Source organism: Halichoerus grypus, chromosome 2 (genome assembly GCF_964656455.1).
Source record: "Halichoerus grypus chromosome 2, mHalGry1.hap1.1, whole genome shotgun sequence".
NCBI lineage: Eukaryota > Metazoa > Chordata > Mammalia > Carnivora > Phocidae > Halichoerus > Halichoerus grypus.
In genome coordinates this window covers 130,466,894-130,493,493 of record NC_135713.1, presented here as the reverse complement: position 1 = coordinate 130,493,493, position 26,600 = coordinate 130,466,894, and the positions used below count along the sequence as shown (strand labels likewise).

Sequence of the window (26,600 nt, the reverse complement as noted above, 5' to 3'; positions counted from 1 at the left end):
CCCTCTTCCAAATGTGTTAGGGAGTTGCTTCCTGAAGTAATTCCTATTAGAACCTTTATCTGTTCTTTGGTAAACATTCCAAAAGAATTTCTTCAAGATGCCTCCATAATTCTTCTATTGCTTTATAATCTGGGCTAGCATTAAAAAACACAGACCTGAGCTCATGAAGGTATATCTTCTCCAAAATCTGTAAGGCAGACATTTCTACCCCCTTAGATGGGAAGGGTCACCATTTTAGGCACACAAAATAGAAATATGCTGGGCTCCCTGGTTTGCATGTGCTTCTCGTCACTTCTTTCAGGAAAGAGAGAACTATATGGTTGCTTCATCCAGTTGGAAAATGGTTCTGAATATCATGTTGGAAAGAGAGACTGTGCTTATTGATGCATTCAACAAATCTTTAACACACTCCATGTGCTAGGCACTGTAGTGAGCAAAACCCCCATCTCTCTTTCAGGGAGCTGACAGAATTCATTCATTACCCTGCGTGGAATATGGCGGGGCGGGGAGCAGGTATAGATTTTTCATGTCCATTCTCTCTTGCATTACTCTGGAATTTATCCTCTTTGCATTCCAACTGCCAATGACTTAGTTTAAGACTGTCATGTTTATCTTTTTTTTTTTTTTTTTTACCTGCATAACCTACAACAGCCACCCGACACAGGTCTCTCTTCCAGGCTCATCCTCCTCATACTGTCTTCTGCCCTCCTGCCAACCACAAATTTAATTATGTGCTTCTCCTACTTAATTGTCCATTTGGTCCCTGTCACCCCCAAGGGGGACGCTCACACTCCACAGCATGGCATTCTTGGCTTTCTTTACGTACCATGACCTGGCTGCCCAAAGACCTGTCCTGTTCTTCCCAACCCCAGTTTTAGCTGTCCTCAACTTGCCTGTACTTCTTTGGACATCTGAGTCTCACACCCACCATTCCATTAGCTTGGAACCCTTGTCCACCTTCACAAGCTATTTCTTTTTCTGACTCTGATCCCCAGACAGAGTTAGGGGTGCTTATTCCTGGGCCGTTATCATTCTACAGTTAGAGGTCTTTCTTAGAGAACCTATCACCAGTAAGCCAATAGCCGCTGGACTTCTTGAATGTTGATTAAGTTGAATTCTTTTTTCTGTCTTTGATTAAAAAAGGAAACAGCAAAATGTCTTGTAGGACTCCAGCCGAGTTTGCAAAGATTGGGGTGAAATCAGTGGAAATAATTTAAGAATAACACGCACACTAAAAAAAAATGGTTAAAGCAAACTTACAATTCCCTATCCTGAAAAAAATTGTTCTGCAGGGTTAGCCTTACACAGAGGTGACATCAGTAACCATATACCTAGTGTAACCTAGAGAAGCGATTATCCAGTTACCCACTCTGTGACCCTCACTGCCTGGTATTTCACAATTAGAGATTTATTTCTTAGGCTCCTCACATGCTTATTTCCTTAAAATATAAGTATTCTCTGGAGAAGGTAACAACTCAATAATAATCAATTTATCTCATCTTTTCTTGACTCTAAGAGGAAGGGAAAGATAACAGCTCCCCCCACAGAGCTCTGAAGGGGAGGAGTAGCAATAGGAGAAAATGGGGCAGCAAGAGGAAAAAATGCAGCTTCATACTTTATGTTTGTCTACAAATAGATTAAGCATTAATATCTGAAAAATGATGACTCAGTTTAACTGATGGTAGAGAAAAAGAAGAGGGATTGAATTTTTAGGGGAAGTTGGTAATAGAATTATTATAATTTACTCTTTAAGGAAAGACTTATTTGCAATCCTGAAATAAAAGATTTTTAAAAGTAAGCTTGGTTCAGCTGAAATATGCTTATACGACTGGAGACAGAAGATTTGATAGATGATCTCTAGAATTCCTTGTGATTCTCTGGAAATGAAATCATGGGTAAATCATGTGAAACAAGCATATCATTGTAATGGATCTCTTTGCTATATCATGGGCCCTGTTACTCTATGAAAATTACCTCGATAAAGTTGATTATGACAGATGGTTATGTTATCCAGCTGGACAAACCTATTAGGGAAGACGAGTCAGATATGAAATAAAGGATCACTTTATTCAGATTTGCCAATCTGCCCTGGAGTCATTTTTCTTAACATGCTCTGATTGAGAATGTGCTAAGTCATATATAAATGATGATAATCTATAATGTAAAAAAGCAGCAGATAATTTTGACCTAAAGTGTGCTCCATTCCAACTTCACTGCATTTATTTAATGCGAAGGAGAGATTTGGCAAGAAGCTAATAACCAAATCACCATGAATGGCTAAATCCCCCCTTCCTCAAGCTCCCACCCCACAAAAATGTGCCAAAAATGAGGACTAATTTTCAGGATGATTTTCAGATTAACTCAGCTTCCACGTCTCCAAAATCCTAACTGGGATTTGCATGAATGGCTCCAAACCCAAATGGCCAGGGTTGTCTGAATATCTGTGAAGCGGGTGTCCCCATCTTAGCTGCCATTAAATAGGAGTCCTGGCTCGTGCTCAGAGCTCAGGACCTGAATTTGAACAGAGTGAAGCCTGTCACAAGTTACCCTTGTTGATACTTCCTTCAGACTCACAAAACAAAATTTAGGTTTGCAGCCTCCTTTTGAAGTGGTTTATTCCTCAATATGTTGGATGCTCTGCCTTGTGTAGGTACCAGCCAAAACACCAGATACAACTCTATAGCTGGTGGATCACATTTGGTGAGCATAGCATTTGAATGCCATTCCACTTACCTTTTCAAAAGAGGGTTTTTTTTTTTTTTTAAAAAAAAAGATCATATGTTCGTGAACTCAAGAAAAAAAAAATCACAATAGGCCATAATTCTGTATTTTATTCTGTAGGGAATCCTTAAACCCAGGTCAATTTATAACAGGTCTGATCTCCTTCAGCCAGTAGCTCAAGCTCAAATAATCGTCTATTGTTGGCTCAAGCTAGACACAATGAGGTCTGTGCGCTTTCATGCCTACTTAACAGCCTTTACCAAGTGGGAGACTTTCGGGAGGAGGAAACCGGGAGCAGTCAAAAGCAGAGTTACGGCTCAGCAGAAAGGACACTGGACCCATCAGCCATGTTCACGTTATGGTTTGGGGCTGCTCCTGTTTTAAGGTTTGGGCCATAGAAGCAAAAACTGTAATACAAAACATGCCTTTCTCAGCTTCCTTGGTGCTGGGTGGTGACAGTGTTCTGGAATCCCTGAGTGTGTGCGTGCTTGTGCTTCCTGTGTTTTCCCTTGGTCTGAAGCCAGCCGTGGCCGGTTCGCTACCAATTACAACTCATTGCTTCTCAATGCAGAGAGCATGTCTTTGAGTTGCGGAGAATTCTGACTTACAAGAAAGAGGTGCCTGTTTATTTCAAAAGCAAAGTTACCAAAGAGACTTCTGTTGACCTCAAAAAAAACCTGGTTTTATTTTTATTTTTGCGACTTTCTTTTTTCCCTTGTGTTTTCTTTAGGCATTAGTTCATTCACGACCAGCTCTAGAGTTTCTGTTCCCGGGGTGAGAGTTAAAAACCTACATATAGTATCCTAATAATCAATAACTTAGACAACAGCTATAAATAGCATCAGTTGTGATATTCTGCCTTTATCTGCCCAGTGTCAGATGAAATTTTTAAAGAGGAATTTACTGGCACCAAGGAGTGTATCTTCCCATGCTATACAATGTATCATCAAAATGTTTTAAGATGGTGTCTGCTCCAGGGCGAAGGCTGTCTTTATGTAAAACAATTTAACCACTTTTTACTTCTCTTTATCTTTTTACGCTTTGTTCATTTCTCTGTAAAGATAAAGGATGGTGGGGGGGGGGGAGAAGGAAATTGCTGAGGGCTCAATGATAAAATATTTTTTGATAAATTTTGCCTTTAATAGAAAGAGCCTTTGGGCTTCCCATTTGCTCCCTCCGTCTAAAAAAAGGAAAATCAGTATAACAAAGGTGTTTTATTCCTGCTCTTTTATGACTCCATAGAAAACCATCCTGGGATTATTTTAATGTTATGGTGACACAATACATGATTACACCACATATGATGATGTACTGACATCTGTAAGTGAATTTTAAACCTTACGCCATCTCTGCTCACTGTTGCCTGGGATCACTCAGCTTGGGGACCATGACCGTGGTCCTCGTCTGGGACTTCGCACCCCAGAGGCGCTGCCTCTCACTCAGCCTTGCTCGTGTGCATTGTTTCAGGCGTCCACTGTGACAGCGTGTGTGCTGAGGGGCGCTGGGGCCCCAACTGCTCTCTGCCCTGCTACTGTAAAAACGGGGCTTCGTGCTCCCCGGACGACGGCATCTGTGAGTGTGCGCCAGGGTTCCGAGGCACCACTTGTCAGAGAAGTAAGTATCTCATGAGGGGGAGATGTCTGCCTTCCCTTCTCAGGCACCGTCCGCCGCTCAGCGCATGGTGCTGTTCTGTTGCCGTCGAGGGCAGAGGATACTAGGTCTCCCTGTCCCTTGTGGAGCTGTCCTGGATAGCACTGCCCCAAGAGCTTTATTCGTTCCAACCTGCAGGACGAGCTTAACAGATGGGGCTTTAGCCGTTCCTTCTCAGGAGTGATTTCGATGCCTCCCTGGCATCATCGTCAGGATATGTCTCTTGATCCTGCCTTAAATCTTACAAATGGTGTTCCAGAAATCCATTGACCTGTGAATATTTGATTCAGCAATTTTGGCATTGGCCTTACCTCAATTACCAGAAGTCAACATCAGCCAAACCTTGCGGCAAATCATACATCCTGCTAGTAGTCTTACAGCCGGTGCTGTGGGGAAAATAGCACTGCAGAGGTAAAAATGGGGGCTGGTGACATGGGTCAATAGGACTTTGAAGTTAGGAAGGGATCCATAAGATTTTACTAAATTTTTCAGTAAATGTAATCAAGAAAAGAGTACATGACTATAAGATATCTTATCCTAATTTTTAAATGACTTTTTTTTTTTCATTAAAAGCTCTGTGCATTCATCTTGTATTTAAATCTGAGGAACGGCTTGAGAAGGACCTAATTATGTAGGCTTTGTTGCTTGCTCCCTTTCCAATCACCATGATTTATCTGGACCACGTTGAGGAGGAACAATCCTTTAAATGCAGACCGGAGATCTATTTATAGCCAGTAATGACTCTTAAAGAATAAAGGATCGATACATGGCTTGAGAGTTATTTATTTGGGATTTTAGAATTGTATTTCCTTTCATTTGTTTCTTCAACAAAAATGCTTCAAGCCCCGGTCTGTGTCATGCCTCAAGTTAACTAGGACCATAACTGAGAAAATTGAGAGGACTGAGACATTTGCCTGCCCTCGAGCAATCCCGTCTAGTGGTTTCTTTTCATTATTAAAGGGTATCCTTCTTCCTTCCGTGGTGGTGGTTTTATACTTGGAAAATTCTCAATATTGTTAAAAATTTTTTTTTTTTTTTTTTTTTTTTTTTTGCCCCAAACTGGAACTAGATGCTGATGTGGAATTTGAGAGGCACATATCCCGGGAACGATAACTGTTGATTTCCATTCTGTTTTCAGTCTGCTCCCCTGGCTTCTATGGGCATCGCTGCACCCAGACGTGCCCACAATGTGTGCATAGCAGTGGGCCCTGCCACCACATCACGGGCCTGTGTGACTGCCTGCCTGGCTTCACGGGTGCCCTCTGCAATGAAGGTGAGGCGCGCAAGTGTTTTGGAGAGATGTGCGGTGATGGGCGAAGCGCACGCAGTCGGTCCTTGGGCTTCCCCGGGGACACGTGTTCCGCTCTCAGCTCTCGGGGCCTGCTGGTGCGCTGTGTCTTCAAGTTCTGCAAACATGACTAGGAGCTCCCGAAAAGCTAGCTTGCTGCTCCGGCAGAATCTCTTCATTCGGTATCAATTGGAAACAGCCTCCCATGAAAAATCCATAGAGGGAAGAAGGGTTTTGGCTCCCTGAAGCGAGCGGCCATGAAGTCAGATTTCTAGAAATGTGATGATGTCTCCTGGTTTGGGATGCCGTCATGAGAATCTTCGGCTTCATGTAGCTGCAAAAATGAGCCCGCTCAGGATGAGGGATGCTGTTGAGTGGAGACAGTCAGTGAACGGGCTGCTGGGAGGACGGCTTTCAAAGTCGTTTCCTGCCCCAGGACTAGAGTTCCGTGAGCTGAGATGTAATTGTGCGTTACTGACCGGTATAACTTATTCACAGTGTGTCCCAGTGGCAGATTTGGGAAGAACTGCGCCGGAGTTTGTACCTGTACCAACAACGGAACCTGCAACCCCATTGACCGATCTTGTCAGTGTTACCCGGGCTGGATCGGCAGTGACTGCTCTCAGCGTGAGTCTTGTTTGAGAACAACTGTGTACCTGTGTTTGTTTGCACATTCCTTAGGATGGAAGGATGAGTGTTTCTGTAATCAGGAAATAATACATGAATAATTATAATATACATTATTTTAATTTTAAGCGGCTTTTTTCCCCACTAAGAACTCTATGCAATGTTCCTATGTTAAATCCAAGTATGTCTTAGGAAGAACCTAGATAGGTAGCATTTTGCTTATTCACCTTTCAGTGCTTCTTTGTCTGTAAAATGAGGGTATTGTATAAGGAAAGTCCATTCTCAGTTTTATTTCAGACTTCAAGTGTCAGCTATTAATTTTCCCTTGTTGGGCAAAAGTGGTGCACACACTCATGGGAGAATTTTTTTTTTCCATTTTTTTAAATTCCTTCAGATGTGTTATCTTTATGGGGCCATATTCCTTACTGGGTAACCAAATAAAAATTCTAGATGGTCCTCCTTTTTTTTCCCTCTGGTTTTATTGAGAAGTAGTTGACATACATCACTATATAAGCTTAAGGTGTACAGCATGATGATTTGATGTGGGTATATCGTGAAATGATCACCACAGTAGGTTCAGCTAACATCCATTGTCTCGTGTAGATCCAATGGTGGTCCTCATTTAAAGCAATTATATTCTTAAAGCATTGGTATAAATAAATAGGTGTTTTGTGTTTTTTTGTTTGTTTGTTTGTTTGCTTTTGGTCAATCAGATCATTTTATGCCATAATGTTACACAATTTCAGACACTTTATCTGAAGTTACTGCTCTTCATTGGGCAGTGACCCCCAATGATTCTGTTTTCTTATTTTCTGCATCATCCAATTAAGAGTTTTTATGAGTAAACCGATTCTTACATATAATTGAAACCTTAAAATTTAAACAAGTCTCTAGTGACAGCTCTGGGGTGGAGCATGACTTTATGTGACCCTGGGTCCCCTAGTTTCTCTTGAGTTCCATCATTAGCCCATCTGATCTCTGCTTAAATGTCCTCTCTTCAGAGAAGCCTTCCCTGAAGGATTAGCTCTGGTCATTCTTCCCCCATTACCCTGTTTTATTTTTTCTCATAGTACTTGTTGCCACTGTGTTCTCTGTTGACTGGCTGGCTGGTTGGTTGGCTGGTTGGCCTGCCTGCCTCCCGTACTAAAATATAAGGTTTCAGAGGGTGGTCTGGACCTTGTCTTGTCCTGCTATCCCTTCTGTGTCTAGAATGGTGCTGGGCACAAAGGAGCTCAATGTGCAGTTGTTCAGGAACTAGATCGATACGCTTGAGATGATTGTTGCTCTGAGCACCTTACTCTGTAGTCTGTCGATGAGTACAATGTCTGTAATGATGGTTGCTCTTGCAGTCAGCCTTGCCATCTGGGGATCAGATTCGGAGCCCCGTGCTTTCTTAGTCCTGAGGCACACTGCTAACCTCTCGCATGCTAGGAGATGTGGCAGGAGGACGGAGCTCTCTCTGCTGGGTGCTGACCTCCGGGCTCTAACAGAACTCTCCATGCGTGCTGTGATTTCAGCTTGTCCACCTGCGCACTGGGGCCCGAACTGCATCCACACATGCAACTGCCACAACGGAGCTTTCTGCAGCGCCTACGACGGGGAATGTAAATGCACTCCCGGCTGGACGGGGCTCTACTGCACTCAGAGTAAGCGACCAGCCTTCTGAGGCTCACCAAGGGGAGCCACCGCCGAGGAGGTTGCAGCCTCGCCCTTTGCATGCCTGAGCGGAGCTCAGCCAGGACTCCTGGCACTGGAGCCTTCCCTCTCCCTGATGACCGCTAGACGTTTAAATGTCTCTGTGTAGTTACGAGCTGTCACGTCCCAAGTTTTCTGTCTGTATGTCCTATCAGGACACTGAGGTGGAGCAGTGCTAGATGCGATGCTGTGCGACTTCTCTCCTAACTCTTTTTTAACCAGACCCTGTTTATATGCACCCAACTCCCTATCATTTATATATACATGTTTATGTGTGTGCATATATATGTATATGTATATACACAAACATACACTGTTTTTAGTATGTGATTCCTTTTATATGAAGATCAAAAACAAAACGATCCGTTAAGATTATTGATTGGGAAGGAGCATGGAGAGTGATGAAAATGTTCTTTATATTTTTTCAAATTGGGGTGGTGGTTACGTGGATGTACACCCTGTCATTTATTCTAATAACACAAAGGTTGGGGTAGGTGACAGTGACTAGAAGGCAGTGAAGATGACAAGCCTCACTCCCTAACATAATGCATGCTCTTGGAGAAGAGTGCATTCTGTGGTTCTCAAACTTGAGCGAGCTTCGGGATCACCAGGTGGCTCGATACACACAGACTGCTGGCCCCACTCCCAGAGTGATTCACTGGGGCTGGGGTGGGACCTGAGATTTCACTTTTCTGACAACTTTCCACATGCTGATGCCAGGCTGGGATCATGCCCTAAGAACCACTAGTTCTTTTTTCCATTTTATTTCCCATAATGTCCTAATCGTTTCTTCTTCTGTGAGGTTTTTACCATCATAGCATATAATGTGCAAAGTACTCCACAGCTCAGCACTGTTGGGGGGAAAAAATGACTCTTCTCTGTCCTCTTGTCTTCAAATGAATAAAGGAGACAAGACAGGAAAGCACAAATTATGGTTATTATTAATGAAAATTTATAATTTATTCTTTAAAAAAATTTTTAATAATAACATAATTGTAAGTCACAGAAATGAGCTGAGAAGGAAAGATGGGTCAGGAATTAGACAATTCTTGTTGAATACTAATTAGAGAACATAATTAGAGAAGAGGTTGTACAAGAATTTTGGAACTTTCTGGAAGGGGGTGTAGACCTTGAACCATATTCGAAAGGGAGAGTTGGCTAAGAGAGAGCTTGTCTCGAGCATATTCTGCCAAGATTGTACATGCAGAAAGGTTTTCGAGCTCATTAGAGAAAAGTGCCTATAAGTTATTATTTATCATCCCAAAATTTGGGTCTACCTCAGTCAGAGGACCTTTTTAAGTGGACGTAGCAGAAGACGGTGGGAAGAGCGTGGGGTCTGGAGCCAGACTTGCCTGCATTTTTATCATGGCCAGCCTGCCACTTGCTGGCTCTGTGACTGGGGGGGCCCTCGGGGCTTAGTTCCCGTCTACAGGTAGGACTACCATACAGATTCAGTAAGAGGACGCAGGGAAAGCACCTGGCACAGAGTGGGTGCTGGATAAAAACATGGCGATGGTAGTTGTCCACGCATGCTGACCTCTGTGCTGTGCCTCTATTTCTTGAGAGTTGAACTTTCATTAAAAGGTCTCCAAGAAAAAGGGAAAGTAAAAATCCCATGTGATGCTTAGAGATGGCCCTACACGCAGGCCATACTGAAGCTTGCATTATGCCAGGGAGCCCTGAACACCCTTGCTGGGCAACTGCTGGTCCATGACAGCTCACAGGCCTCGTGCACGTCCTCAGCCCAAAGGCCCCAGAGGTCTGTCTGGGTTTTGGAAATCATGCAGTGGTGTAAGGTTTATTGCTTTTTTACAAAGCACCTGTGAAGTGCAGGGGTTTTTTGTTTTTTTGTTTTGTAAGTTTAGCATCCTACTACACACCTTTGGTGAAGGAGCCAGTATTATCTAAGTTAGCGACAGATGCAGGGGACAGAGCTATAGCGGACTCAAAGACACTCTGTACTATAGTAAAAGCGTACGCGTGATTTTAACATAAAGCACTCATTTCGGTCCACGGCACTTGAGTCCTGGAGTCTAGTAGTTGAGTCAAAGAATACAAGGAAACACCCCGATACTTCTGTGGGGTCGAAGGCATGCCTTGCTAGAAGATACTCGTCTTGTCTCCAGGAGCACCAGCAAGGGTTAAACTGTCAGGTGTAGAACTGTTCTGCTTCCCGCTCATGAATTATGACCTCCTTGCAGGAGCCCCACCCTGGGACTTCAAAGAAGCCTTTGTGACAAGCTGAGATCTGCGTTATTGTCTTTATTCACTCTCCACTGGCTCAGCGTCCTTCAGGTTTAAACACAAACAGTTGGAAGTAGGAGCTTTTCTCTTGTTTCCTCGGCAGCCTCCTGACTTTGATGTCCTTCCCTCTCCAACACAGGATGTCCTCTGGGGTTTTATGGAAAGGACTGCGCGTTGATATGTCAGTGTCAAAATGGAGCTGACTGTGACCACATCTCGGGGCAGTGCACCTGCCGCACTGGCTTCATGGGGAAGCACTGCGAACAGAGTGAGTATGTGAGCGTGACACGTCTAGGTGGTATTTTCCCCTAGAACCCGTTTTCCTACATGCCTGAAAAATATGAAGGCAGGACCTGCAACTTTTAAGTTGTTTGAACTGATGGCCGGTCACTTCCCGGCCCAGCTGACCCGTTCCCCTCCCAGAGACCTGGCCACCTGGGGGTCCTTGCTGACTGTCTTTTCCCTCAAACTTCTTCTGGGTAAGTAATCAGCGCTCTGGGTGGAGGGGGTGTGGCTCCAAGGATGAAGACAGAATTCAAGTTTTCCATCTGTTCACCCTGGCTCTCTCTGACTCTCCTGCTTATTTTTGGAACGGGGCTGCTCAGAGCTTTACGAGCCAGTCAGGTTTTCTTCGTGGCAGAGACAGAGCCTGGAGTGCACCCTGGACGAAAGTGCATTGTCTGGGGCCAGGCTGAGTGCACGGGGTTGGGGGCAGGTGGGCTCCCAGCCCCACTGTGGGTGTAGAACCAGGTCCATGCAAACGTTGCCCCCCTTCTGACAACTTTCTCTAGATAGTACTTTTATACCGTTTCCCCTAGCAACTTCACATCTTAATCTTTACAACTTTCAAGACAATATATTGCCTAAAAATTTTTTGTTGTAAGAATTGCACTCCTGAAGAATATGCTCTGTTGCAGTTACACATCCTTGTCTTGCCATTTTTGCCCTTACAGCTATGCATCTGTAGGGTTATAAGAAAATTAGCGTTAGACTGAGTATTTCAAAGTAGTCTATTGTTCCTTTCCTCTGTGACTTTCATTCAATATTCGGAATGAATAAATAGGGTCTTAGAGCTGTATGGGGCTCACCCTCTTATCATAGATGGCAGGAAAGGGGCAGGACCTTTCTTGCTTATCAGAGGGGGCGCTCCTGGGAAGGATGCAGCAAAGATTATATGGCTGTAGGAGCAATGTAGCCTGGAAAGGTAAATCAGCATAACAGGACTTTGGCAATAAACGATCACCCTCTCTCCACCCCAGCAGCACCTCACAGCACCCCTAGACAGCTAGGTTGTCTTGGTCTTGTGTGCTGAACTCTTGAAATATTTTTGCATATTTTCCTATCTAGTACACAACAGGACTGACCTCCAGGAATCAGCCTGGACAGAGATGACCCAATTTGAGTTTTGTACTGGTATTAATTTCGTCCTGAAACCCATACTGAGTCATACAGTTGCCTGCACACCCTTGTGTATGTGAATATTTTGCATCTGTGTGTATAAATGTCTAAACATACATTCACATACATATATGCATAGAAACCAGAACAAACTCTAAACTGACTTTCCCTTGGAAGCCCAGACCAGTTATGGTCTTATTAAATAAAAGCTGCTTAAGTCCTTCCGTGATTACTTTGAACATCAAATCAAAATGTTCCTATTTTTGGAGACCCCTCCTGATGCTCATTTGTAAACAGAAACACTGGGTTTGACAGAGAACTCCAATAATAATAGCACATTGCCCCCTGCTGCCCACTTTGCAGAAAACATCAGTATTTGGGGATGATTTTTAGATTTGACATGGCTATGCTCTTCTTTGAAACCCACACCCAGCTCTTATTAAGAGTGCCTCATAAAAATCTCTCCATTTGAGTCTCTCAGGCTTCAACCTGCTCATCCCAGTTTTGAGCCATTCTATGGTAAATGAAGTTCTCACCTAGAACATTAACAAAACTTGCCCCTCCCTTGTCCCCTGCTCCCAACTAATCCAAGTCAGAATGTGCCGGTAGGAGGATCACTGAGCCTTCAGTACAATGCTCATGTTCTCAAGGACGGGGCTCTCTGGTTTATACTCTTCAGTCTTCTGTCCAACCGTTTTGCCCGGTGGGGTCATCTCAGATTGCCCTTGCCGATGATCTTCATCCGTCCCACTGGGTTCTACAGACTCTGTACTTACCCCTCGGGGAAGTGGGTGCATAAAAGCTGAAGGAGTCAGGAGCTGTGGCCAGGAGCTCAGTCTCTGGCCCTGTGCCTGGGAGCCCCCCCCCACGAGTCGGGGAATTCTGGCCAGCTCTAGGACTCCCTGGGTGCTTCCGCCTGCACAAGGATGCCCTGGAAGGCCTGCCCTCTATATACACGGGGTCAAATAGTAAGAGACGGCCTTGCCCAGCTGCCCAAGGCTGGCGAGCTTACATTGGACTTTCATCTCCTTCTCAGAGTGCCCTGCAGGAACGTATGGCTACGGCTGTCGCCAGATCTGTGACTGTCTGAACAACTCCACCTGTGACCACATCACCGGCACCTGTTACTGCAGCCCCGGCTGGAAGGGGGCACGATGCGATCAAGGTAAGGACACGAGTGCCTCGCGCTGTGCAACCGCCACATACCAGCCAACGTTAAGTATTTGCTCCTACGGTATCTGATGTAATACCCCTCAGGACACTGCAAGGCACAGCTGGTTATTTAGTTGCCAGAAGGATGCCTTCTCATTGCTGTCCTTCGGGTGAGGAAATGAAAGCTCAGAGAGGCTGAGTGATTTGCCCAAGGTTGCACAGCTATTTTGGAGTACATAGCTGTATGTAGGTCAGGGCTTAGATGCCAGGTTTTTCTGATTCCAAAGCTCATGAGCTTTCCGCTGTGCCTACACATGTTTTCACCTTTATTGAGGTATAACTAACCTATAAAAAGCCACACATGTATGCTAGTATACTACAGATAGATAGATAGATAGATACACATATACATATATATATATACGACACGTATAACGTAAAGTGTACAACCTGATAAAATGTGACATATACACCCGTGAAACCCCAACCACAATAAAGACAGTGAATGCAGCCATCACCCCCAAATGGTACCTTATACTCTTCCCTGCCACCCCTGCCCCCTAGGCCCCAGGCAACCACCGATCTAGTTTCTGTCACTCCGGATGAGTTTGTATTGCTTAGGATTTCATGTAAATAGAATCACACGGTGCTCTTTTGTCTGGTTTTGTTTGCTCAGCATAATCATTTTGAGACTGAACCGTATTGTTGTATATATCAATGCTTCAGTTCTTTTTATTGCTGGGTAGTATTCCATTGCATGGGTATATCATAATTTGTTTACTTCCTTACCTCTAGATGGACATTTGGATTGTTTCCAGTTTGGGGCTATTATAGATAAAGCTCATATGGACAATAGTGTATCAAGTCTTTGTATGGAGATATATATACTGCCATTTGTCTTGGGTAAATTTATAGGTGTAGAATGATTGGCTCATATGATTAGGTATATGCTTAACTTTTTAAAAAACTTGTGCCCATGGTTTTTAACTAGGGCGTGTATCACAATAACCTGAGAACAGTTGTCTTATACATAATCCTATGTGGACAATTCTGATTCTGGGGTGGATGGGGCCTTTGAGAAAGTTCTTCTGATGGTTCTGAAGCATGGCTCCCAGAGAGCTCCTGATGTGTGGGGCTTTCCTCAGGAGGTAACACTCTAGGGGCTTTAGAAAATTCATATAATGTTGTAGGTGCCATCACCTTAAAGTATGCACTAAAGTGTGCATTCCTAGTTCATTTCCTTTCATTAAGTAACTTCTACATGCTCGTGATTTGTATCTGTCCTGACAATAGGATGTGTTATATTCCACAATCGCATCATTATGACACACGCCTTGTGATCACACGGCGCTGGCCTCCGTGCTCTGTGTTTTGGGGCAGGCTGTCTAATAAGGAAGTCCTAACCTCAGAATCATAAAGTCACAGGGACGTTTGAGCTGGAAGCACCTGGTTGGAGGCCAGTTTCCTCCCTTATAGATAGATGGTGAAATTCCGGCCTAAGTGCTTAAAGGAAAATTCAGGATCTCTGGATCAATTTTTTAGACACCCAGTTTCTTGACTCACAGTTCATATCTTTCCTGTCCTCATTGGATGGAATGCGAGAAAGAATTATGTAAAGCTACAGTTTAAATTTTAATGAGTAAGCTTTTTGGGTGATCTTGTCAGGTGTTACTAGGACAGACCTTTCTGTCATAGAAAATAACTGCATAGAACAATATCTCCTGGGGTAAAAAGCCCACTAAAATTAGGATAAGGCAGCCCTATCTCATCTTGGACCAGATTTACAATGGAGTTATCCTTGCTTGGAAGGACAATTACTCTTAGAAATGCTAAAGATAGACATAAAATTAAGTTAGGCAGTTGAGGCATTTAGAAGTTAGCCCTTCATAAGCTTACTACTGCTCAATAAATAAAGCATGGTAAAAACTAGATAAATTATTACCCCCAATGAATTCCTGGTTTGGTCTGAGTGTTTATTTAGTGTTTTCATGCGAGAAGCTCCCAAACCCTACCATGAAGTCTTTGGGTTCAGGAAATCCAATCCCATTTTTGAGGCTTGGAGCAGCCTTTTTCTGGGCACAGACAAGCCAACAACACCCGCAAATGAAGAATGTTTGTTTTTCCTTCCTGCAGTTTCTAAAAGTTTCCAAATTAACCTTTCATGAACTGAAAATATCCCAGAAGGAGCCCAGTGGGAGAATTTCGTAAATAGAGTTCAGACGCTTATCCGGCACCCTGTCGTCCTTACTCAGATCTCTTCTCCCTTTGCTAGCCGGTGTCATCATAGTTGGCAATCTGAACAGCTTAAGCAGGACCAGTACAGCTCTCCCGGCTGATTCCTACCAGATCGGCGCGATCGTGGGCATCATCATTCTTGTGCTGGTGGTTCTCTTCCTGCTGGCCTTGTTCATTATTTATAGACAAAAGCAGAAGGGAAAGGAATCGAGCATGCCAGCGGTAACCTACACCCCTGCTCTGAGGGTCATGAATGCAGACTATGCCATTTCAGGTAAGACTGCTCCCTGGAGCCATCTTACTCCTAGAGAAGGAAGGTTTCATCCTGGTTCTTTGAAACTGGGGCTTGTGGCTGGGCTGTCCGTTAGCCTTGAAGAAAATTTTATGTTTGGAAAAGATATATTGGTATGGACGTGCTTTATAGCTTAGCAGTAGGAAAATCGTCACTGTTGTCTTCCATGAGGGTTTTTAAATTGGCTTCATTATGAGGTTGCTTTAGACTTGGGGAATTTCAGCCTACGGGAAGATTTGCTGGGCACCTAAACTTTTGTCGTATGTCGGGACTGGGAGCGGAGAGGAGGAGGCACCCATAAGTTTGGTAAGGTCATGGTGCAGATCAGGGACGAGAACCAGGTCTTCTGTCTCTGGCCTTGGGCTCTTAACAGAGTGCCTTCTAACCTGCCCCTGGGCCCATACAAATCATTAAGCACAAAGTTATATAAGAAACAGTTTTGTTGTATTAGCAAGAACCAAAGCTGTTCTTTAAGAAAACTCTTTAAAATCTTTCTGTCACATGTCCCCAGAAATGTAAATTTTTAAGCGACATGCTCCTTCATCAGAGGAAGTAACCACTTAGGGGCGCTTGGGTGGCTCAGTCGGTTTAAGCGTCCAACTCCTGATTTTGGCTCAGGTTGTGATCTCAGGGTTTTGAGATCGAGCCCCACATCAGGTTCTACATTGAGCATGGAGTCTGCTTAAGATTCTCTCTCTGTGCCTCCCCCCTCCCCAACTCTCACACATGCTCACTCCCTCTAAAAGAAGAAGAAGGAGAAGAAAAAGAGGAAGAAGGAGGAGGAGGTAGAGAGGAAGGGGAAGGAGAAGAAGAAGAGGAAGGAGAAGAAGAGAAGGAGAAGAAAGAGAAGGAGAAGAAGAAACTACTTAAACTAAGGAATTTGTACACTTAAAGTATTTATTATTTTTGGCAATTACTGCAGGATTTCAGATGGGTTACATGTTTATAAATACACCGATTCTAGGGGAATACTTAAAGCAGCTGATTTGCTTAATAGCGTGTTTCTAGCACAGAATATTATGGTGAGAGCTTAAGTGCCTAAAAAAAAAAAAAAGAGGCAGGTTACAGCAGAAGTAGCTTCAAAGTGATGGCTTCCCAGGTGTATGAGCCCCAGAGCAAAGAGGAGTTGTCTGAGGACACTTGCAGTTTTCTAGGGGGCAGGTAGGAAGGCAGACACCTGCTGCTTCTAGAAGCTTTGCTGAGTATGCTGGGCAGTAGGGGATTCTGCCCAGCCTGTGATATGGAAGTGGTACAAACATTTGTTCTGGGTATTTGGCTTCCCTTTTATCCATGCAGACTTAGGGGATCCTGTCGCCTTAACCGTTTCCTTCTTTTCTTACAGAAACCCTTCCCCACAGCAACGGGGGAAGTGCGAACAGCCATTACTTCACCAACCCCAGTTACCACACACTTACCCAGTGCGCCACATCCCCTCATGTCAACAACAGGGACAGGATGACCATCGCCAAGGTGAGAGGAAGTGACTCCCAGGCCCGAAGGTGGGCAGGGGAGAGAGGACAGGAAGGAGCATGGAGGGAGAGCTGCTGTTGGCCAGATGCGGCTCTCAGCACTTTATATCTCTTATCTTGTTGACTGTGTATTAGAATCTCAAGTTTACTGGTGAAAAACCCGAGCAATGGGGAGTTTCATTCACTTCAAAACAGAGCTCCCTAGTTCGTGAGGGAGGCGGTTGCGGCCTGAGTCACGGTCTCCTTGTCTCCAATTTGCCGGTGTAGCTCCTTGGAAAAATGTTTCTAATATTGCCTGAGGTTTTAAAATGATGTCTCAGAGCTGACCTTAGCAGACTCCATCCCGGGTCTTTTCCTGTGTCTTTTCTGACCACCCGCCTTCTAGTGCCCTATTGGGCCCTCCTGTCCTTTCCTCCCCAAAACAAACTCCATGCGATGATTTAGGTTGAACTACACTTTGTGTAGGTCAACAGTGATCAAATAGAAACTATGTGCCAAGCATTTCTTACCAGTCTGCAAATATAAATTCATCTAACCTTCACACTGATCCCGTGACTCAAGAGTGATTGTTATCCTCAGTTTACAGGCACCCAGAGAGGGTGGACACCCAGGGATACTCCTCCCATACCACTCACCTCACCCCCAGTCTCCTCGAGAATCCTTGGAAATCCCAAGCATTTCTTCCGACGGTCCCAAATTATATATTTCCAATCTCCATTGTCTCATTCTAGCTCTCTGCTAGAAGAAAACCAAGCTAATCAAATTAATTCCGTTGCAATTAAATTAATGCAGCTGGATTTTAATTATAGCGCCTAATCGTTAAATAGCACTTCCCATGCCCTAGAGACTTTTGTGTTCATCATTGCATTTGTTCTCCTACATATTCAGGGAAGGAGGCAAAGTACATAATCTTACCCTCATGTTTATTGCTAAGAAAACTGCTCAGAGTCACTGGTGACTCATAAAAAACCATACCGTGTTTGACAGGAGAGCTCAAACCAAGAGTTTAACTTTTTTTAATTCAAAGTTCCACGTACGTTAACTCAAGTAAAGTCGAATGGGCACAGAGTGACTAAACGAAATGAAGAATTTGAGGAAGTAGGGGAATAGTTGGGGCCAAGGGACATGTATTCCTGCTGCCCTTTAAGGCCCATCCGATAGTCACCTCTGCCCCCTGCATGGCCTCATTGAAGAACCGGCCCTTGATCCATGCTACGGATGAGCTTTCCCACATCTGTAACACTGTGTTCTCTTTTTACATCCTTGACGGTTTATATTCTTAACAGTCGAAGAACAATCAGCTGTTTGTGAATCTGAAAAATGTGAATCCTGGGAAGAGAGGCCCAGTGGCGGACTGCACGGGAACGCTGCCGGCGGACTGGAAACATGGTGGCTACCTCAATGAGCTTGGCAAGTTCTCTCTCAACATCTGTCTTCAACAAGCTCCCTTATCTTTTAGTCCCCTCAAATAGTCATAGATTCATGATGTGCCAAAGCGATCTATTGGAAATATGCATGAAAAAAACAGAATGATAGAATTATACCTAATGCCTATATGGGGCTTACTACTGTCTTACTTGCTTTATTCATCCAACAAACATTTATTAAGGTCCTAGTGTGTGCCAGGAAAAAAAGAGACGAGAATCTCTGCCTGCTTGTAGCTCCCATTCTAACTCTACATATATTAATTTACATGATTCTCACAAGTACTCTGATAAGTAGGTACTGTAATTATCATCATGTCCATGTAACAGTTGAGAAACTGAGTCACAAAGAGGGTAAGTCTCTTGAGAAAAGTCTCAAAGCCTATTAAATGGTAGAGCCGGGATCTGAATCCTGTCAGGGTGGTACCAGGATGTGCATTCCCCTTTGCTCTCTTTTAATATGGGCACCCATACTTGAGGGCCCCTTCCCTGAAGATATTAACAGGAAGATAGTAAGTCAGGGCTTCTCAAACATTTTGGAATCAGGACCCCTTCACACTCTTGAAAGTTATCAGGAACCCTGAAGAGCTTCTTTCAATATGTGTTATATCTATTGATACCATGTTACAATTTAAAACTGAGACCATTTGAAATAGTTATTTATTGCTTTGTTTATAATAACAGTAATCTAATATCATGATAACGTAAAACACATTTTTATGAAAAAAATAACTACATTTTCTAAAACAAAAACAAATTAGTGAGAAGAGTGGCACTGTTTTACATTTGTTGGATCTCTTTAACATCTGGCTTCAGAGAAGATGGATTCTCATATCTGCTTCTCCATTCAGTCATTGAGGATCCCACACTTGGTGCAGCTCTTAGACAACCACCACGCACTTGAGAGAGAATAAGAGTGAAAGAGACAGGGGCGCCTGGGTGGCTCAGTCATTAAGCGTCTGCCTTCAGCTCAGGTCATGATCCCAGGGTCCTGGGATCGAGCCCCACATCGGGCTCCCTGCTCAGCAGGAAGCCTGCTTCTCCCTCTCCCACTCCCCCTGCTTGTGATCCCTCTCTCACTGTCTCTCTCTGTCAAATAAATAAATAAAATCTTAAAAAAAAAAAAAAGAGTGAAAGAGACAAGTAATGTCATTGTATTATTATGAGAATAGTTTTGATCTCGTGGCCCTCCTGAAAAGGGGGTAGGGCCTCCTGGACCAGCCTTAAAGAGCTGCTGTGGTACCCCACTGAGTGAACTGTGCCTTCGCCAAGCAGTTGCCCCTGATTTCGGGGAGGCGCTTGAGGATGCCGTAACTGATATGTGCAAACCCTTTCATTTGTATTTATTTGATGGTAGGGTGGCTGGGAAACCCAGTCAAATTTGAATTTCAGATAAGCAGCAAATATTTTTAGTATAAATATATCCCAAAAGTTGCATGGGGCATACTTACCCTAAAAATTATTTGTTGTTTCTCTGAAATTCAAATTGAAATGTCCTTCCTTTGTTTTTATTTGGTGGATCTGACAACCCTACTGGGTAGGCCCTTCCATGAATCTTGGTTTTTTAAAGTAATAAACTGGGAAGCACAGAGAGGTTGCCCAGGATTTCATGGAAGGAAGAGGGTAAAATCAGGTCTCAAAGTTCGTCTTCCAACTACTCCTCCCCTGCTCTTTCTGGGAACACCATATATGCCAAATCACCTGAGCCAGATGTAGGAACTAATCCTTATGGGCTCTGGAATCCCCTATTACTATAGACATGCAAATGTTAAAGTAGGAAAATGAATACAAATTCTTAACTTCTATCTGCCTTCTATATCCACATTATCAAATAGCTGGGCATTTCTGAACACAAATTATTTAGATACCAGATTCACAGTATACTTATAGGTCAAATCATTTAACATCAGAGATTTTTTTTTTAAGTCTACATTACATTAGTAATGTAGCTCCAAAAAATACATGAATTGATATTAGTAAAGTACTACCTGGCACTAATGAAAGCAAAGTTCTCTTATTCCACCTTCACCTGCTACACTTGGTCCAGACTCTAGAACACAGTCACGGCAGTGGTCACATATAAACTTCTCTGCTTTTTGTCTCAGTAAGACCCACCAGACTGATTGTTGAGAATGTAAAATCTTCATTGGAAATTCTGGGTCTCCTTCATGTGTTTCCATCCAAGAGCAATTCTGCATGTAATGTCCCTTTACAGCTGTTGCCCAGAAAGTCTTCCTTTACAAAGGACACACTATGGATCTCTAAGTCCTTGGAATATCCCAGCCAGTAAGAGTGTTTCTGTCTACCACACTATGGATAAGGCACACTATGGATGCTGAAATGTGTAGGTGTTTGACATGATGGCAAAGTTGTTGGGATGCTGTCTGAAAGAGCTCCGAACCTGACACAAAAGCCCTAAGGTTGATTCCTGGTTCTGTTCTATGATGCCGGGCTAATCAACCCCACGAAGCAGATCAGTTCATTTGTGACACAGAGACAGTGATCATGTTGTGACTCATTGTATGAATTAGATTAAGCCAAGCATTTGGAAGCATCTATCCAGGGATTGGAACATATGGGAGTTTATATGAGGAAAACCGCCTGCTCCCTCATTAAAACAGCCCCCAGAGAAAACCTGGCAGGGGTACTGGTATGACAGTGCCACTCTTGTTCCCTAATTTACTCTCCACCTCAGGCTGCTCCTCTCCTTAGCCTCTTGGGGAATGCTAGCCGTTGCACAGTTAAGACCAAGACAGACAATAAACAAGATTTTGCTACAGTTTGGAGACAGCTGAGTGAATCTGGCAGAGTAGCAAAGACAGAGTTCCCTGATAGGGAGCTCTCAGAGGCCACAGGTCCTACCCATCTTCATGTGGTCCCTTTACAAAGTCTGGGAATCCCTAAGACCACCCTCAGGATCCATAATTCCACAGAAAGACTCACAGAACTCACTGCAAGCTGTCATACTCATGGTTAGAGTTTATCACAGCCAAAGGATACAGAAGAAAATCAGCCAAGGGAAGAGACACAGTGGGCAGAGTCAAGGGAAGTTCCAAGCCAGAAACTTCCAGTTGTCCTTTCCCAGTGGAATCATGGAAAGTGCTAACTTTTCCTGGTTACAGTATATGACAAGACGCACGAAGTATTACCAGCCAAGGAAGCTGGCTTCAGCCTTGGTGTCTAGAGTTTTTACGAGAGTTTGGTTAGGTCAACATGGTTGACCACCCATGTGGTTGACCTTTCAACTGGCCCATCTGGAGATGGAGCTGACACTAAGTGGCCCAAACCCCCTCTCATAAATCACTTTGTTACATTATCCAGTGTAGCCCTAGGCCCCAGGTAAACAAAAACACTCTTACTGGGTGGGATATTCCAAGGACTTAGAGATCACCTCCCAGGAACTAAGGGCAAGGGCCAGACCTCACTTTGATTAGGTTAATTCACTATTCATCCTTATCCCGCCTCCCTGCATAACAGGGCACCTTTCCCACCAGCTGGGAGCTTGGCTAGACTTCACAACGCAGATCCGAGAGAGGAAAACATTCTCTGAGAAAGGGGGACATTCCTATTTCCTATCCCACGATATTAGACACACCCTCTCCCCTTAAGGGATGCTCCCTCTTTCTTCACAAAAGTGTGTCCCCCAGGACATCCTAACTTGAGTCTACTATCACTCTAAGGGGTACATGCACAGTGGCAGGTGATTGTACTCCTTACCATTCTCCTACTTATTTGAATATTTGTCATAAGTCATTACTTTACTCTCTGTTTCTAATGTAAGTCTATAGCATTCCATTTAAAAGATCATGAAAGAGGCCTTGGAATGCTTGCATGTAGACTGGAGCTGGGGTCGTAGGACACATTTAGTGTTACAGTCACTGAAACACCATTCATTTATACAGCACCTCAGAGTTTACAATGCCTTTTCGTGTGCTCTAGTTCACTTAATGATCACACCAGCCCTGTAAAGTTTGGAAGGCAGGTTTTGTTTTCTTCATTTTAGAGATAAGAAAATTGACCCAGAGAGAGTTGAACATCTTGCCCAAAGTCATGTGGTGAGCGAGTGATGAAATCGAAGTCCTTTGTCTCAATTCTAGTCCTGGCTGTGTCCTTTCCACGGTGTGACCTTGAATCAAGTGTACCGATTCACCCATGCCTTATTTTCTACCTGTACTGATCAGCCTTTCCCAAAGTCACTGTAAATGAGCAGGAGGATGATCAGAATGATATATATATGTACTTTAAATTCTAAGTGCTGAAGACATCAAGCATGAGCGACCTGGTGCAAAGGTTTGAAAAGCAACAGCCTTGGTTATTTCCTGCAGTGGGGAGATAGTGGGTGCCCAAACCATCCTCCTCCACGACCTTGGAATATTAGATGGGTTTTCTCTTGTTTCCAGATCTCACTGGAGATTTTTTTCTTCTTTATCACAGGAGCTTTCGGACTTGACAGAAGTTATATGGGAAAATCCTTGAAAGGTATGGTGTAAATTTAAGGAAGAAATACATCTATCAGAACCATAATTTTAAAAACAATTTATTTCAGAGACTGAAATAGTTGGCTAAACAAGCAAGAGTGGCAGTGTAGAGAAAATGTACAGTTGTTGGTGTGGTTAATTACCCCACCAAACACACAAACATGTTTGACTGAGGTCAAGAGCGTGACCATAGGTGCATGGTGTTAGAGCATAAGTCTAGGGGAACAAAGGTTTCCGTTTGCTGGGGAAACACTCATATTTCTTTGAAAAGATGTAAGACTTATGGAGAGAGAAATACACACACACACAAAAGGAAATAGCAGGAAAACAAGAGCTCAGCATGGTTACATGAATAACTTCATGTGCCCAGTCCTGAGGTTTTACAAGGAAGTCTCACGTCACAAAAGCCTCCCTCACCACCATGATAGAACTTTCTTGTGCTCCCAGGGGTATCCACAGGTGGTTTCTTGACTGAAACCTCTGAGAATTCAGAGCTATTAGTAAATTAGAATGGAATTAATTTTGAGTGTGAAACAAAATCAAAATGAAATCAAATCCACAATGTTCACATTGATACTCACCTGAGAGAGGAGCTAAAATTACTTTATAGATGGGTAATTTTACAGCAGATTCTCTCCAAAATAAGTGGAAATGTATGGTGTTATTGTCGGTATATGTAATTATAGAAATCTAGCTACAAAGAGAAAGAAGTAACCTGTCCGAGTAAATTACCCCCAAGAAAAAAATTAATGTTGTCCATAAAATAGTATTTGCTTTTCTCCCCCATCTCTCTTTACAGATTTGGGCAAGAATTCTGAATATAATTCAAGTAACTGCTCCCTAAGCAGTTCTGAAAATCCATATGCCACTATTAAAGACCCACCTGTACTTATCCCGAAAAACTCAGAGTGTGGCTATGTGGAGATGAAGTCGCCAGCACGGAGAGATTCCCCCTATGCAGAGATCAATAACTCAACTTCAGCCAACAAGAATGTCTATGAAGTTGGTGAGTTCCCCTAACCAAAGGAAGAACCTAATATAGGAATTTTTTTTAAACGGTTTAAAAGTCCTTGAGTATACAATAACAGTTCGTATAAACATTATTGAAGACACTGGTCCATATTTTCAGTGCGACCTGTGTTTTCAGTGACCCTATTAATTGGTGTCAAATAAATTTTTAAGGGAAAATAGCATTTAGAAAATTTAAAGTAAATTTTCCTTATCTCTCACCTGGCTGTCCACCTTTTGTTTTGTAACCATAGTGACTATTTGAGCACACCTGTGGAATATGTCTCACATTAGCTCTTGTGTTGAGTTAGCCCAAACAAATGGTTCAAGGGCATGAAACAGGTGGTTCCATTTCCTGGTTGCATATCCATTACGTTAATATAATGCTTTTAGCAGGATGGAAACATTTTACTTTTAAATTTGTCTGATATATTGCTCATATTCTTGGATGTGAATGGGCTGGAAATTAATAAGAATTCAATTTAAAATTAGAATTGTTTTGATTGCTCCTTACAAATACCATTTCGGGAAAGTTAAAACACATCAGAGCTGTCACTGGGTGGGTAGAGTAGGGCTACATATTTTAATTTTTTTTCCTCTCTCTCTCTCAAGTTTATGATTTAAACTTTAAAAAATTCTCTATTACTTATAAATGAAGTGGCTAATTTAACTCTAGTCACTAGTACTTAATTTATGCCACAGACATGACACTGAAAAGATGAATAACTATTCTTAAGAGTTAAGACAGCTTTTAAAAAAAAAAAAAAATGGAAGGTGTAGTGAGTGACCTAAGTTTATTTTTAAAAGTCAGTCACAAACCCCCTTTGAGCCATCTGGTAAACCCAACACTTTAACATGGGAACGCAACTGCGAGCCTGGGTCCTGAGTCCTCAAGTGAACTTGTTAAGCGTTTCCATGAATTGAGTTACCCTGAAAGGACCTCAGTCTTCTCACCTATGGGATAAAGGATTTGGACTAGATTACCTACAAGGTGCTTTTCAGACAATGATTCACATCCAGGGTTTCTGTCTTGTCCCTGGATGTCTTCATCCCAACCCTACGGTCACCTTATTGTTCAGAACGCCATTGTGTGCATCAGCTGGTCTAACAGCCGTAGAGTACCCACCTCGATGTGATTATAAAACCATCCTTTGTTTCTTAAAATAGTGTTTCTTTACATTTTTGGAAGCGCTCCTCTTATATGTTTGAGATTCGCAAGAAATGCCATATTCTATTCTGTTTAAAATATTCCATTGCTGATAAATTAATGTGTCCCTGGTTGTCACAGAACCTACAGTGAGTGTTGTCCAAGGAATATTCAGCAATAATGGGCATCTCACCCAGGATCCATACGACCTCCCAAAGAACAGTCACATCCCTTGCCATTATGACCTGCTGCCAGTCCGAGACAGTTCCTCCTCCCCCAAGCGAGAGGACGGTGGCAGCAGCAGCAGCATCAGCAGCGAATGACACCAAAGGACGGCTCGGTAGCCGCTGGAACAGTTTCCAGAACTGCACTTCGGTTCTTCTCCATCCTCAAGTTTGCCACCTTAGGTGAATGTTAATCTACTTGGTAGGCAACTGTTGGACATGAACCAGAAAGCTCAAAGCTGAGGCTGACTGACCGTAGGTCCTCCTTATACAGGTGGCTCAGAAGGAGATACCAATGTGACTTCCTCTTCTTCCTAGTTTTAGAACTGCACTCGTGAAGCGCAAATTCCTATAAAATCTGGGCTAAAAGCATGAACGTGCGGAGGTCCTTGGGAGGGAGTCATAGGGTGCGGTGGCCGTTGGCAGTATGGTTTGAACGATTACAATTTCAATATTTTCTTTCTCATTTGCATTGCAGAGCTGTACCGAGGATTGTGCAGTTTGTCATAAAATCTAGTGTGAATCACTAAGTGTGTAGAAGAGAAGGGGCATATTATCGAGTCCTTATGTTTATTTTTTTCAGCTGGACTCAGAATTATAGGGATAATATGAACCCAGGAAGAAATGTTCTATCAAGTGGCATACCTGGAGAGACTTTGAGTAAACTCTAGAATTGGTTAGCACATTTAAATATGAAAACTTTAGACCTGTTTTAGGATGAAGAAATGAAAAATTAGAATTATTTTAGAAATAGTATAATTATTTCAGGAATCAGTATACAACTGTGGCTGGCAGAGGGTTGTCTTCTTCGACCCTTGGCCCACTTTTGATCCATGAGGTCATTCTGATCACTGTCCCCATCGTACATATTCACCACTTAAGGTCCATAACATATCAATAATTATTTCATAAATATGGAAATGAAATAGTTTTATTTTTGAGAGACTGGATTGAACAAGTGTATAATGATTGGAAAAGGTTGTAAATTTTAAGTGTAAGAAGATGCTTCGGTTTTGTAAACCATTAGTAACTCATACTGTAATATAGAATTAGTAGAAAGTTTTGATTAATTTTTCCCTAGAAGTGACCGGAATATTTTTGTGCATATTTGAGAAAAGGGCACTTTCCTTTTATTAATTGTTGATTTATGCTTAAGCTGGTCTTTTGCATTGCTAATATGACATATACCCCATTTTTCATTAATTTGTATTTCCATTTTTAAGTTGTATATTCTATGTTTTGTAGTGCTTGGATTGTTAATGAAAAAAATTATATTATATGTCCATTGTTTCTTGTATTATTGCCACTTATCTTTTTGCTTGATAAAAATGCATTGTTCTTTTTTTCTTTTGGAGGGAGGAGACGTAAGTATATAAATCAAATCTATTAAAAATCGGTCATTACTTAAATAGTAAAGTAACCATAGATGAATGGCTTATAATTGAACTAGAGAAGCTTTTTAATATTCCAAAATGGAGCTCCTTTTGATCTGTGGGTTCTGAGCCTTGGCTAAGCCAGTGGGTTAGGGGAGTGAGGAGCTGTTGGTTA

The 26,600-nt window shown here is 42.9% G+C and overlaps 1 protein-coding gene across 2 annotated transcripts in view; it reads left to right on the top strand.

The window, feature by feature from the left end:
- Positions 1 to 26,346, top strand: part of MEGF10 (multiple EGF like domains 10) — a 159,412-nt gene extending 133,066 nt beyond the window's left edge. The window contains exons 14-25 of one of the 2 annotated variants that reach the window (XM_078067557.1): positions 4,189 to 4,335; positions 5,510 to 5,644; positions 6,158 to 6,286; positions 7,804 to 7,932; positions 10,365 to 10,493; positions 12,660 to 12,788; positions 15,048 to 15,284; positions 16,645 to 16,772; positions 18,058 to 18,181; positions 22,630 to 22,674; positions 23,473 to 23,679; positions 25,531 to 26,346. In XM_078067557.1, coding sequence (XP_077923683.1) covers positions 4,189 to 4,335; positions 5,510 to 5,644; positions 6,158 to 6,286; positions 7,804 to 7,932; positions 10,365 to 10,493; positions 12,660 to 12,788; positions 15,048 to 15,284; positions 16,645 to 16,772; positions 18,058 to 18,181; positions 22,630 to 22,674; positions 23,473 to 23,679; positions 25,531 to 25,562 — 1,571 coding nt within the window. In that variant the 3' untranslated portion in view covers positions 25,563 to 26,346. Of the gene's footprint in view, positions 1 to 4,188; positions 4,336 to 5,509; positions 5,645 to 6,157; positions 6,287 to 7,803; positions 7,933 to 10,364; positions 10,494 to 12,659; positions 12,789 to 15,047; positions 15,285 to 16,644; positions 16,773 to 18,057; positions 18,182 to 22,629; positions 22,675 to 23,472; positions 23,680 to 24,969 lie in introns of both variants that reach the window. The other variant, XM_078067556.1, reaches the window with a different exon arrangement.
- The last annotated feature ends 254 nt before the right edge of the window (positions 26,347 to 26,600 follow it).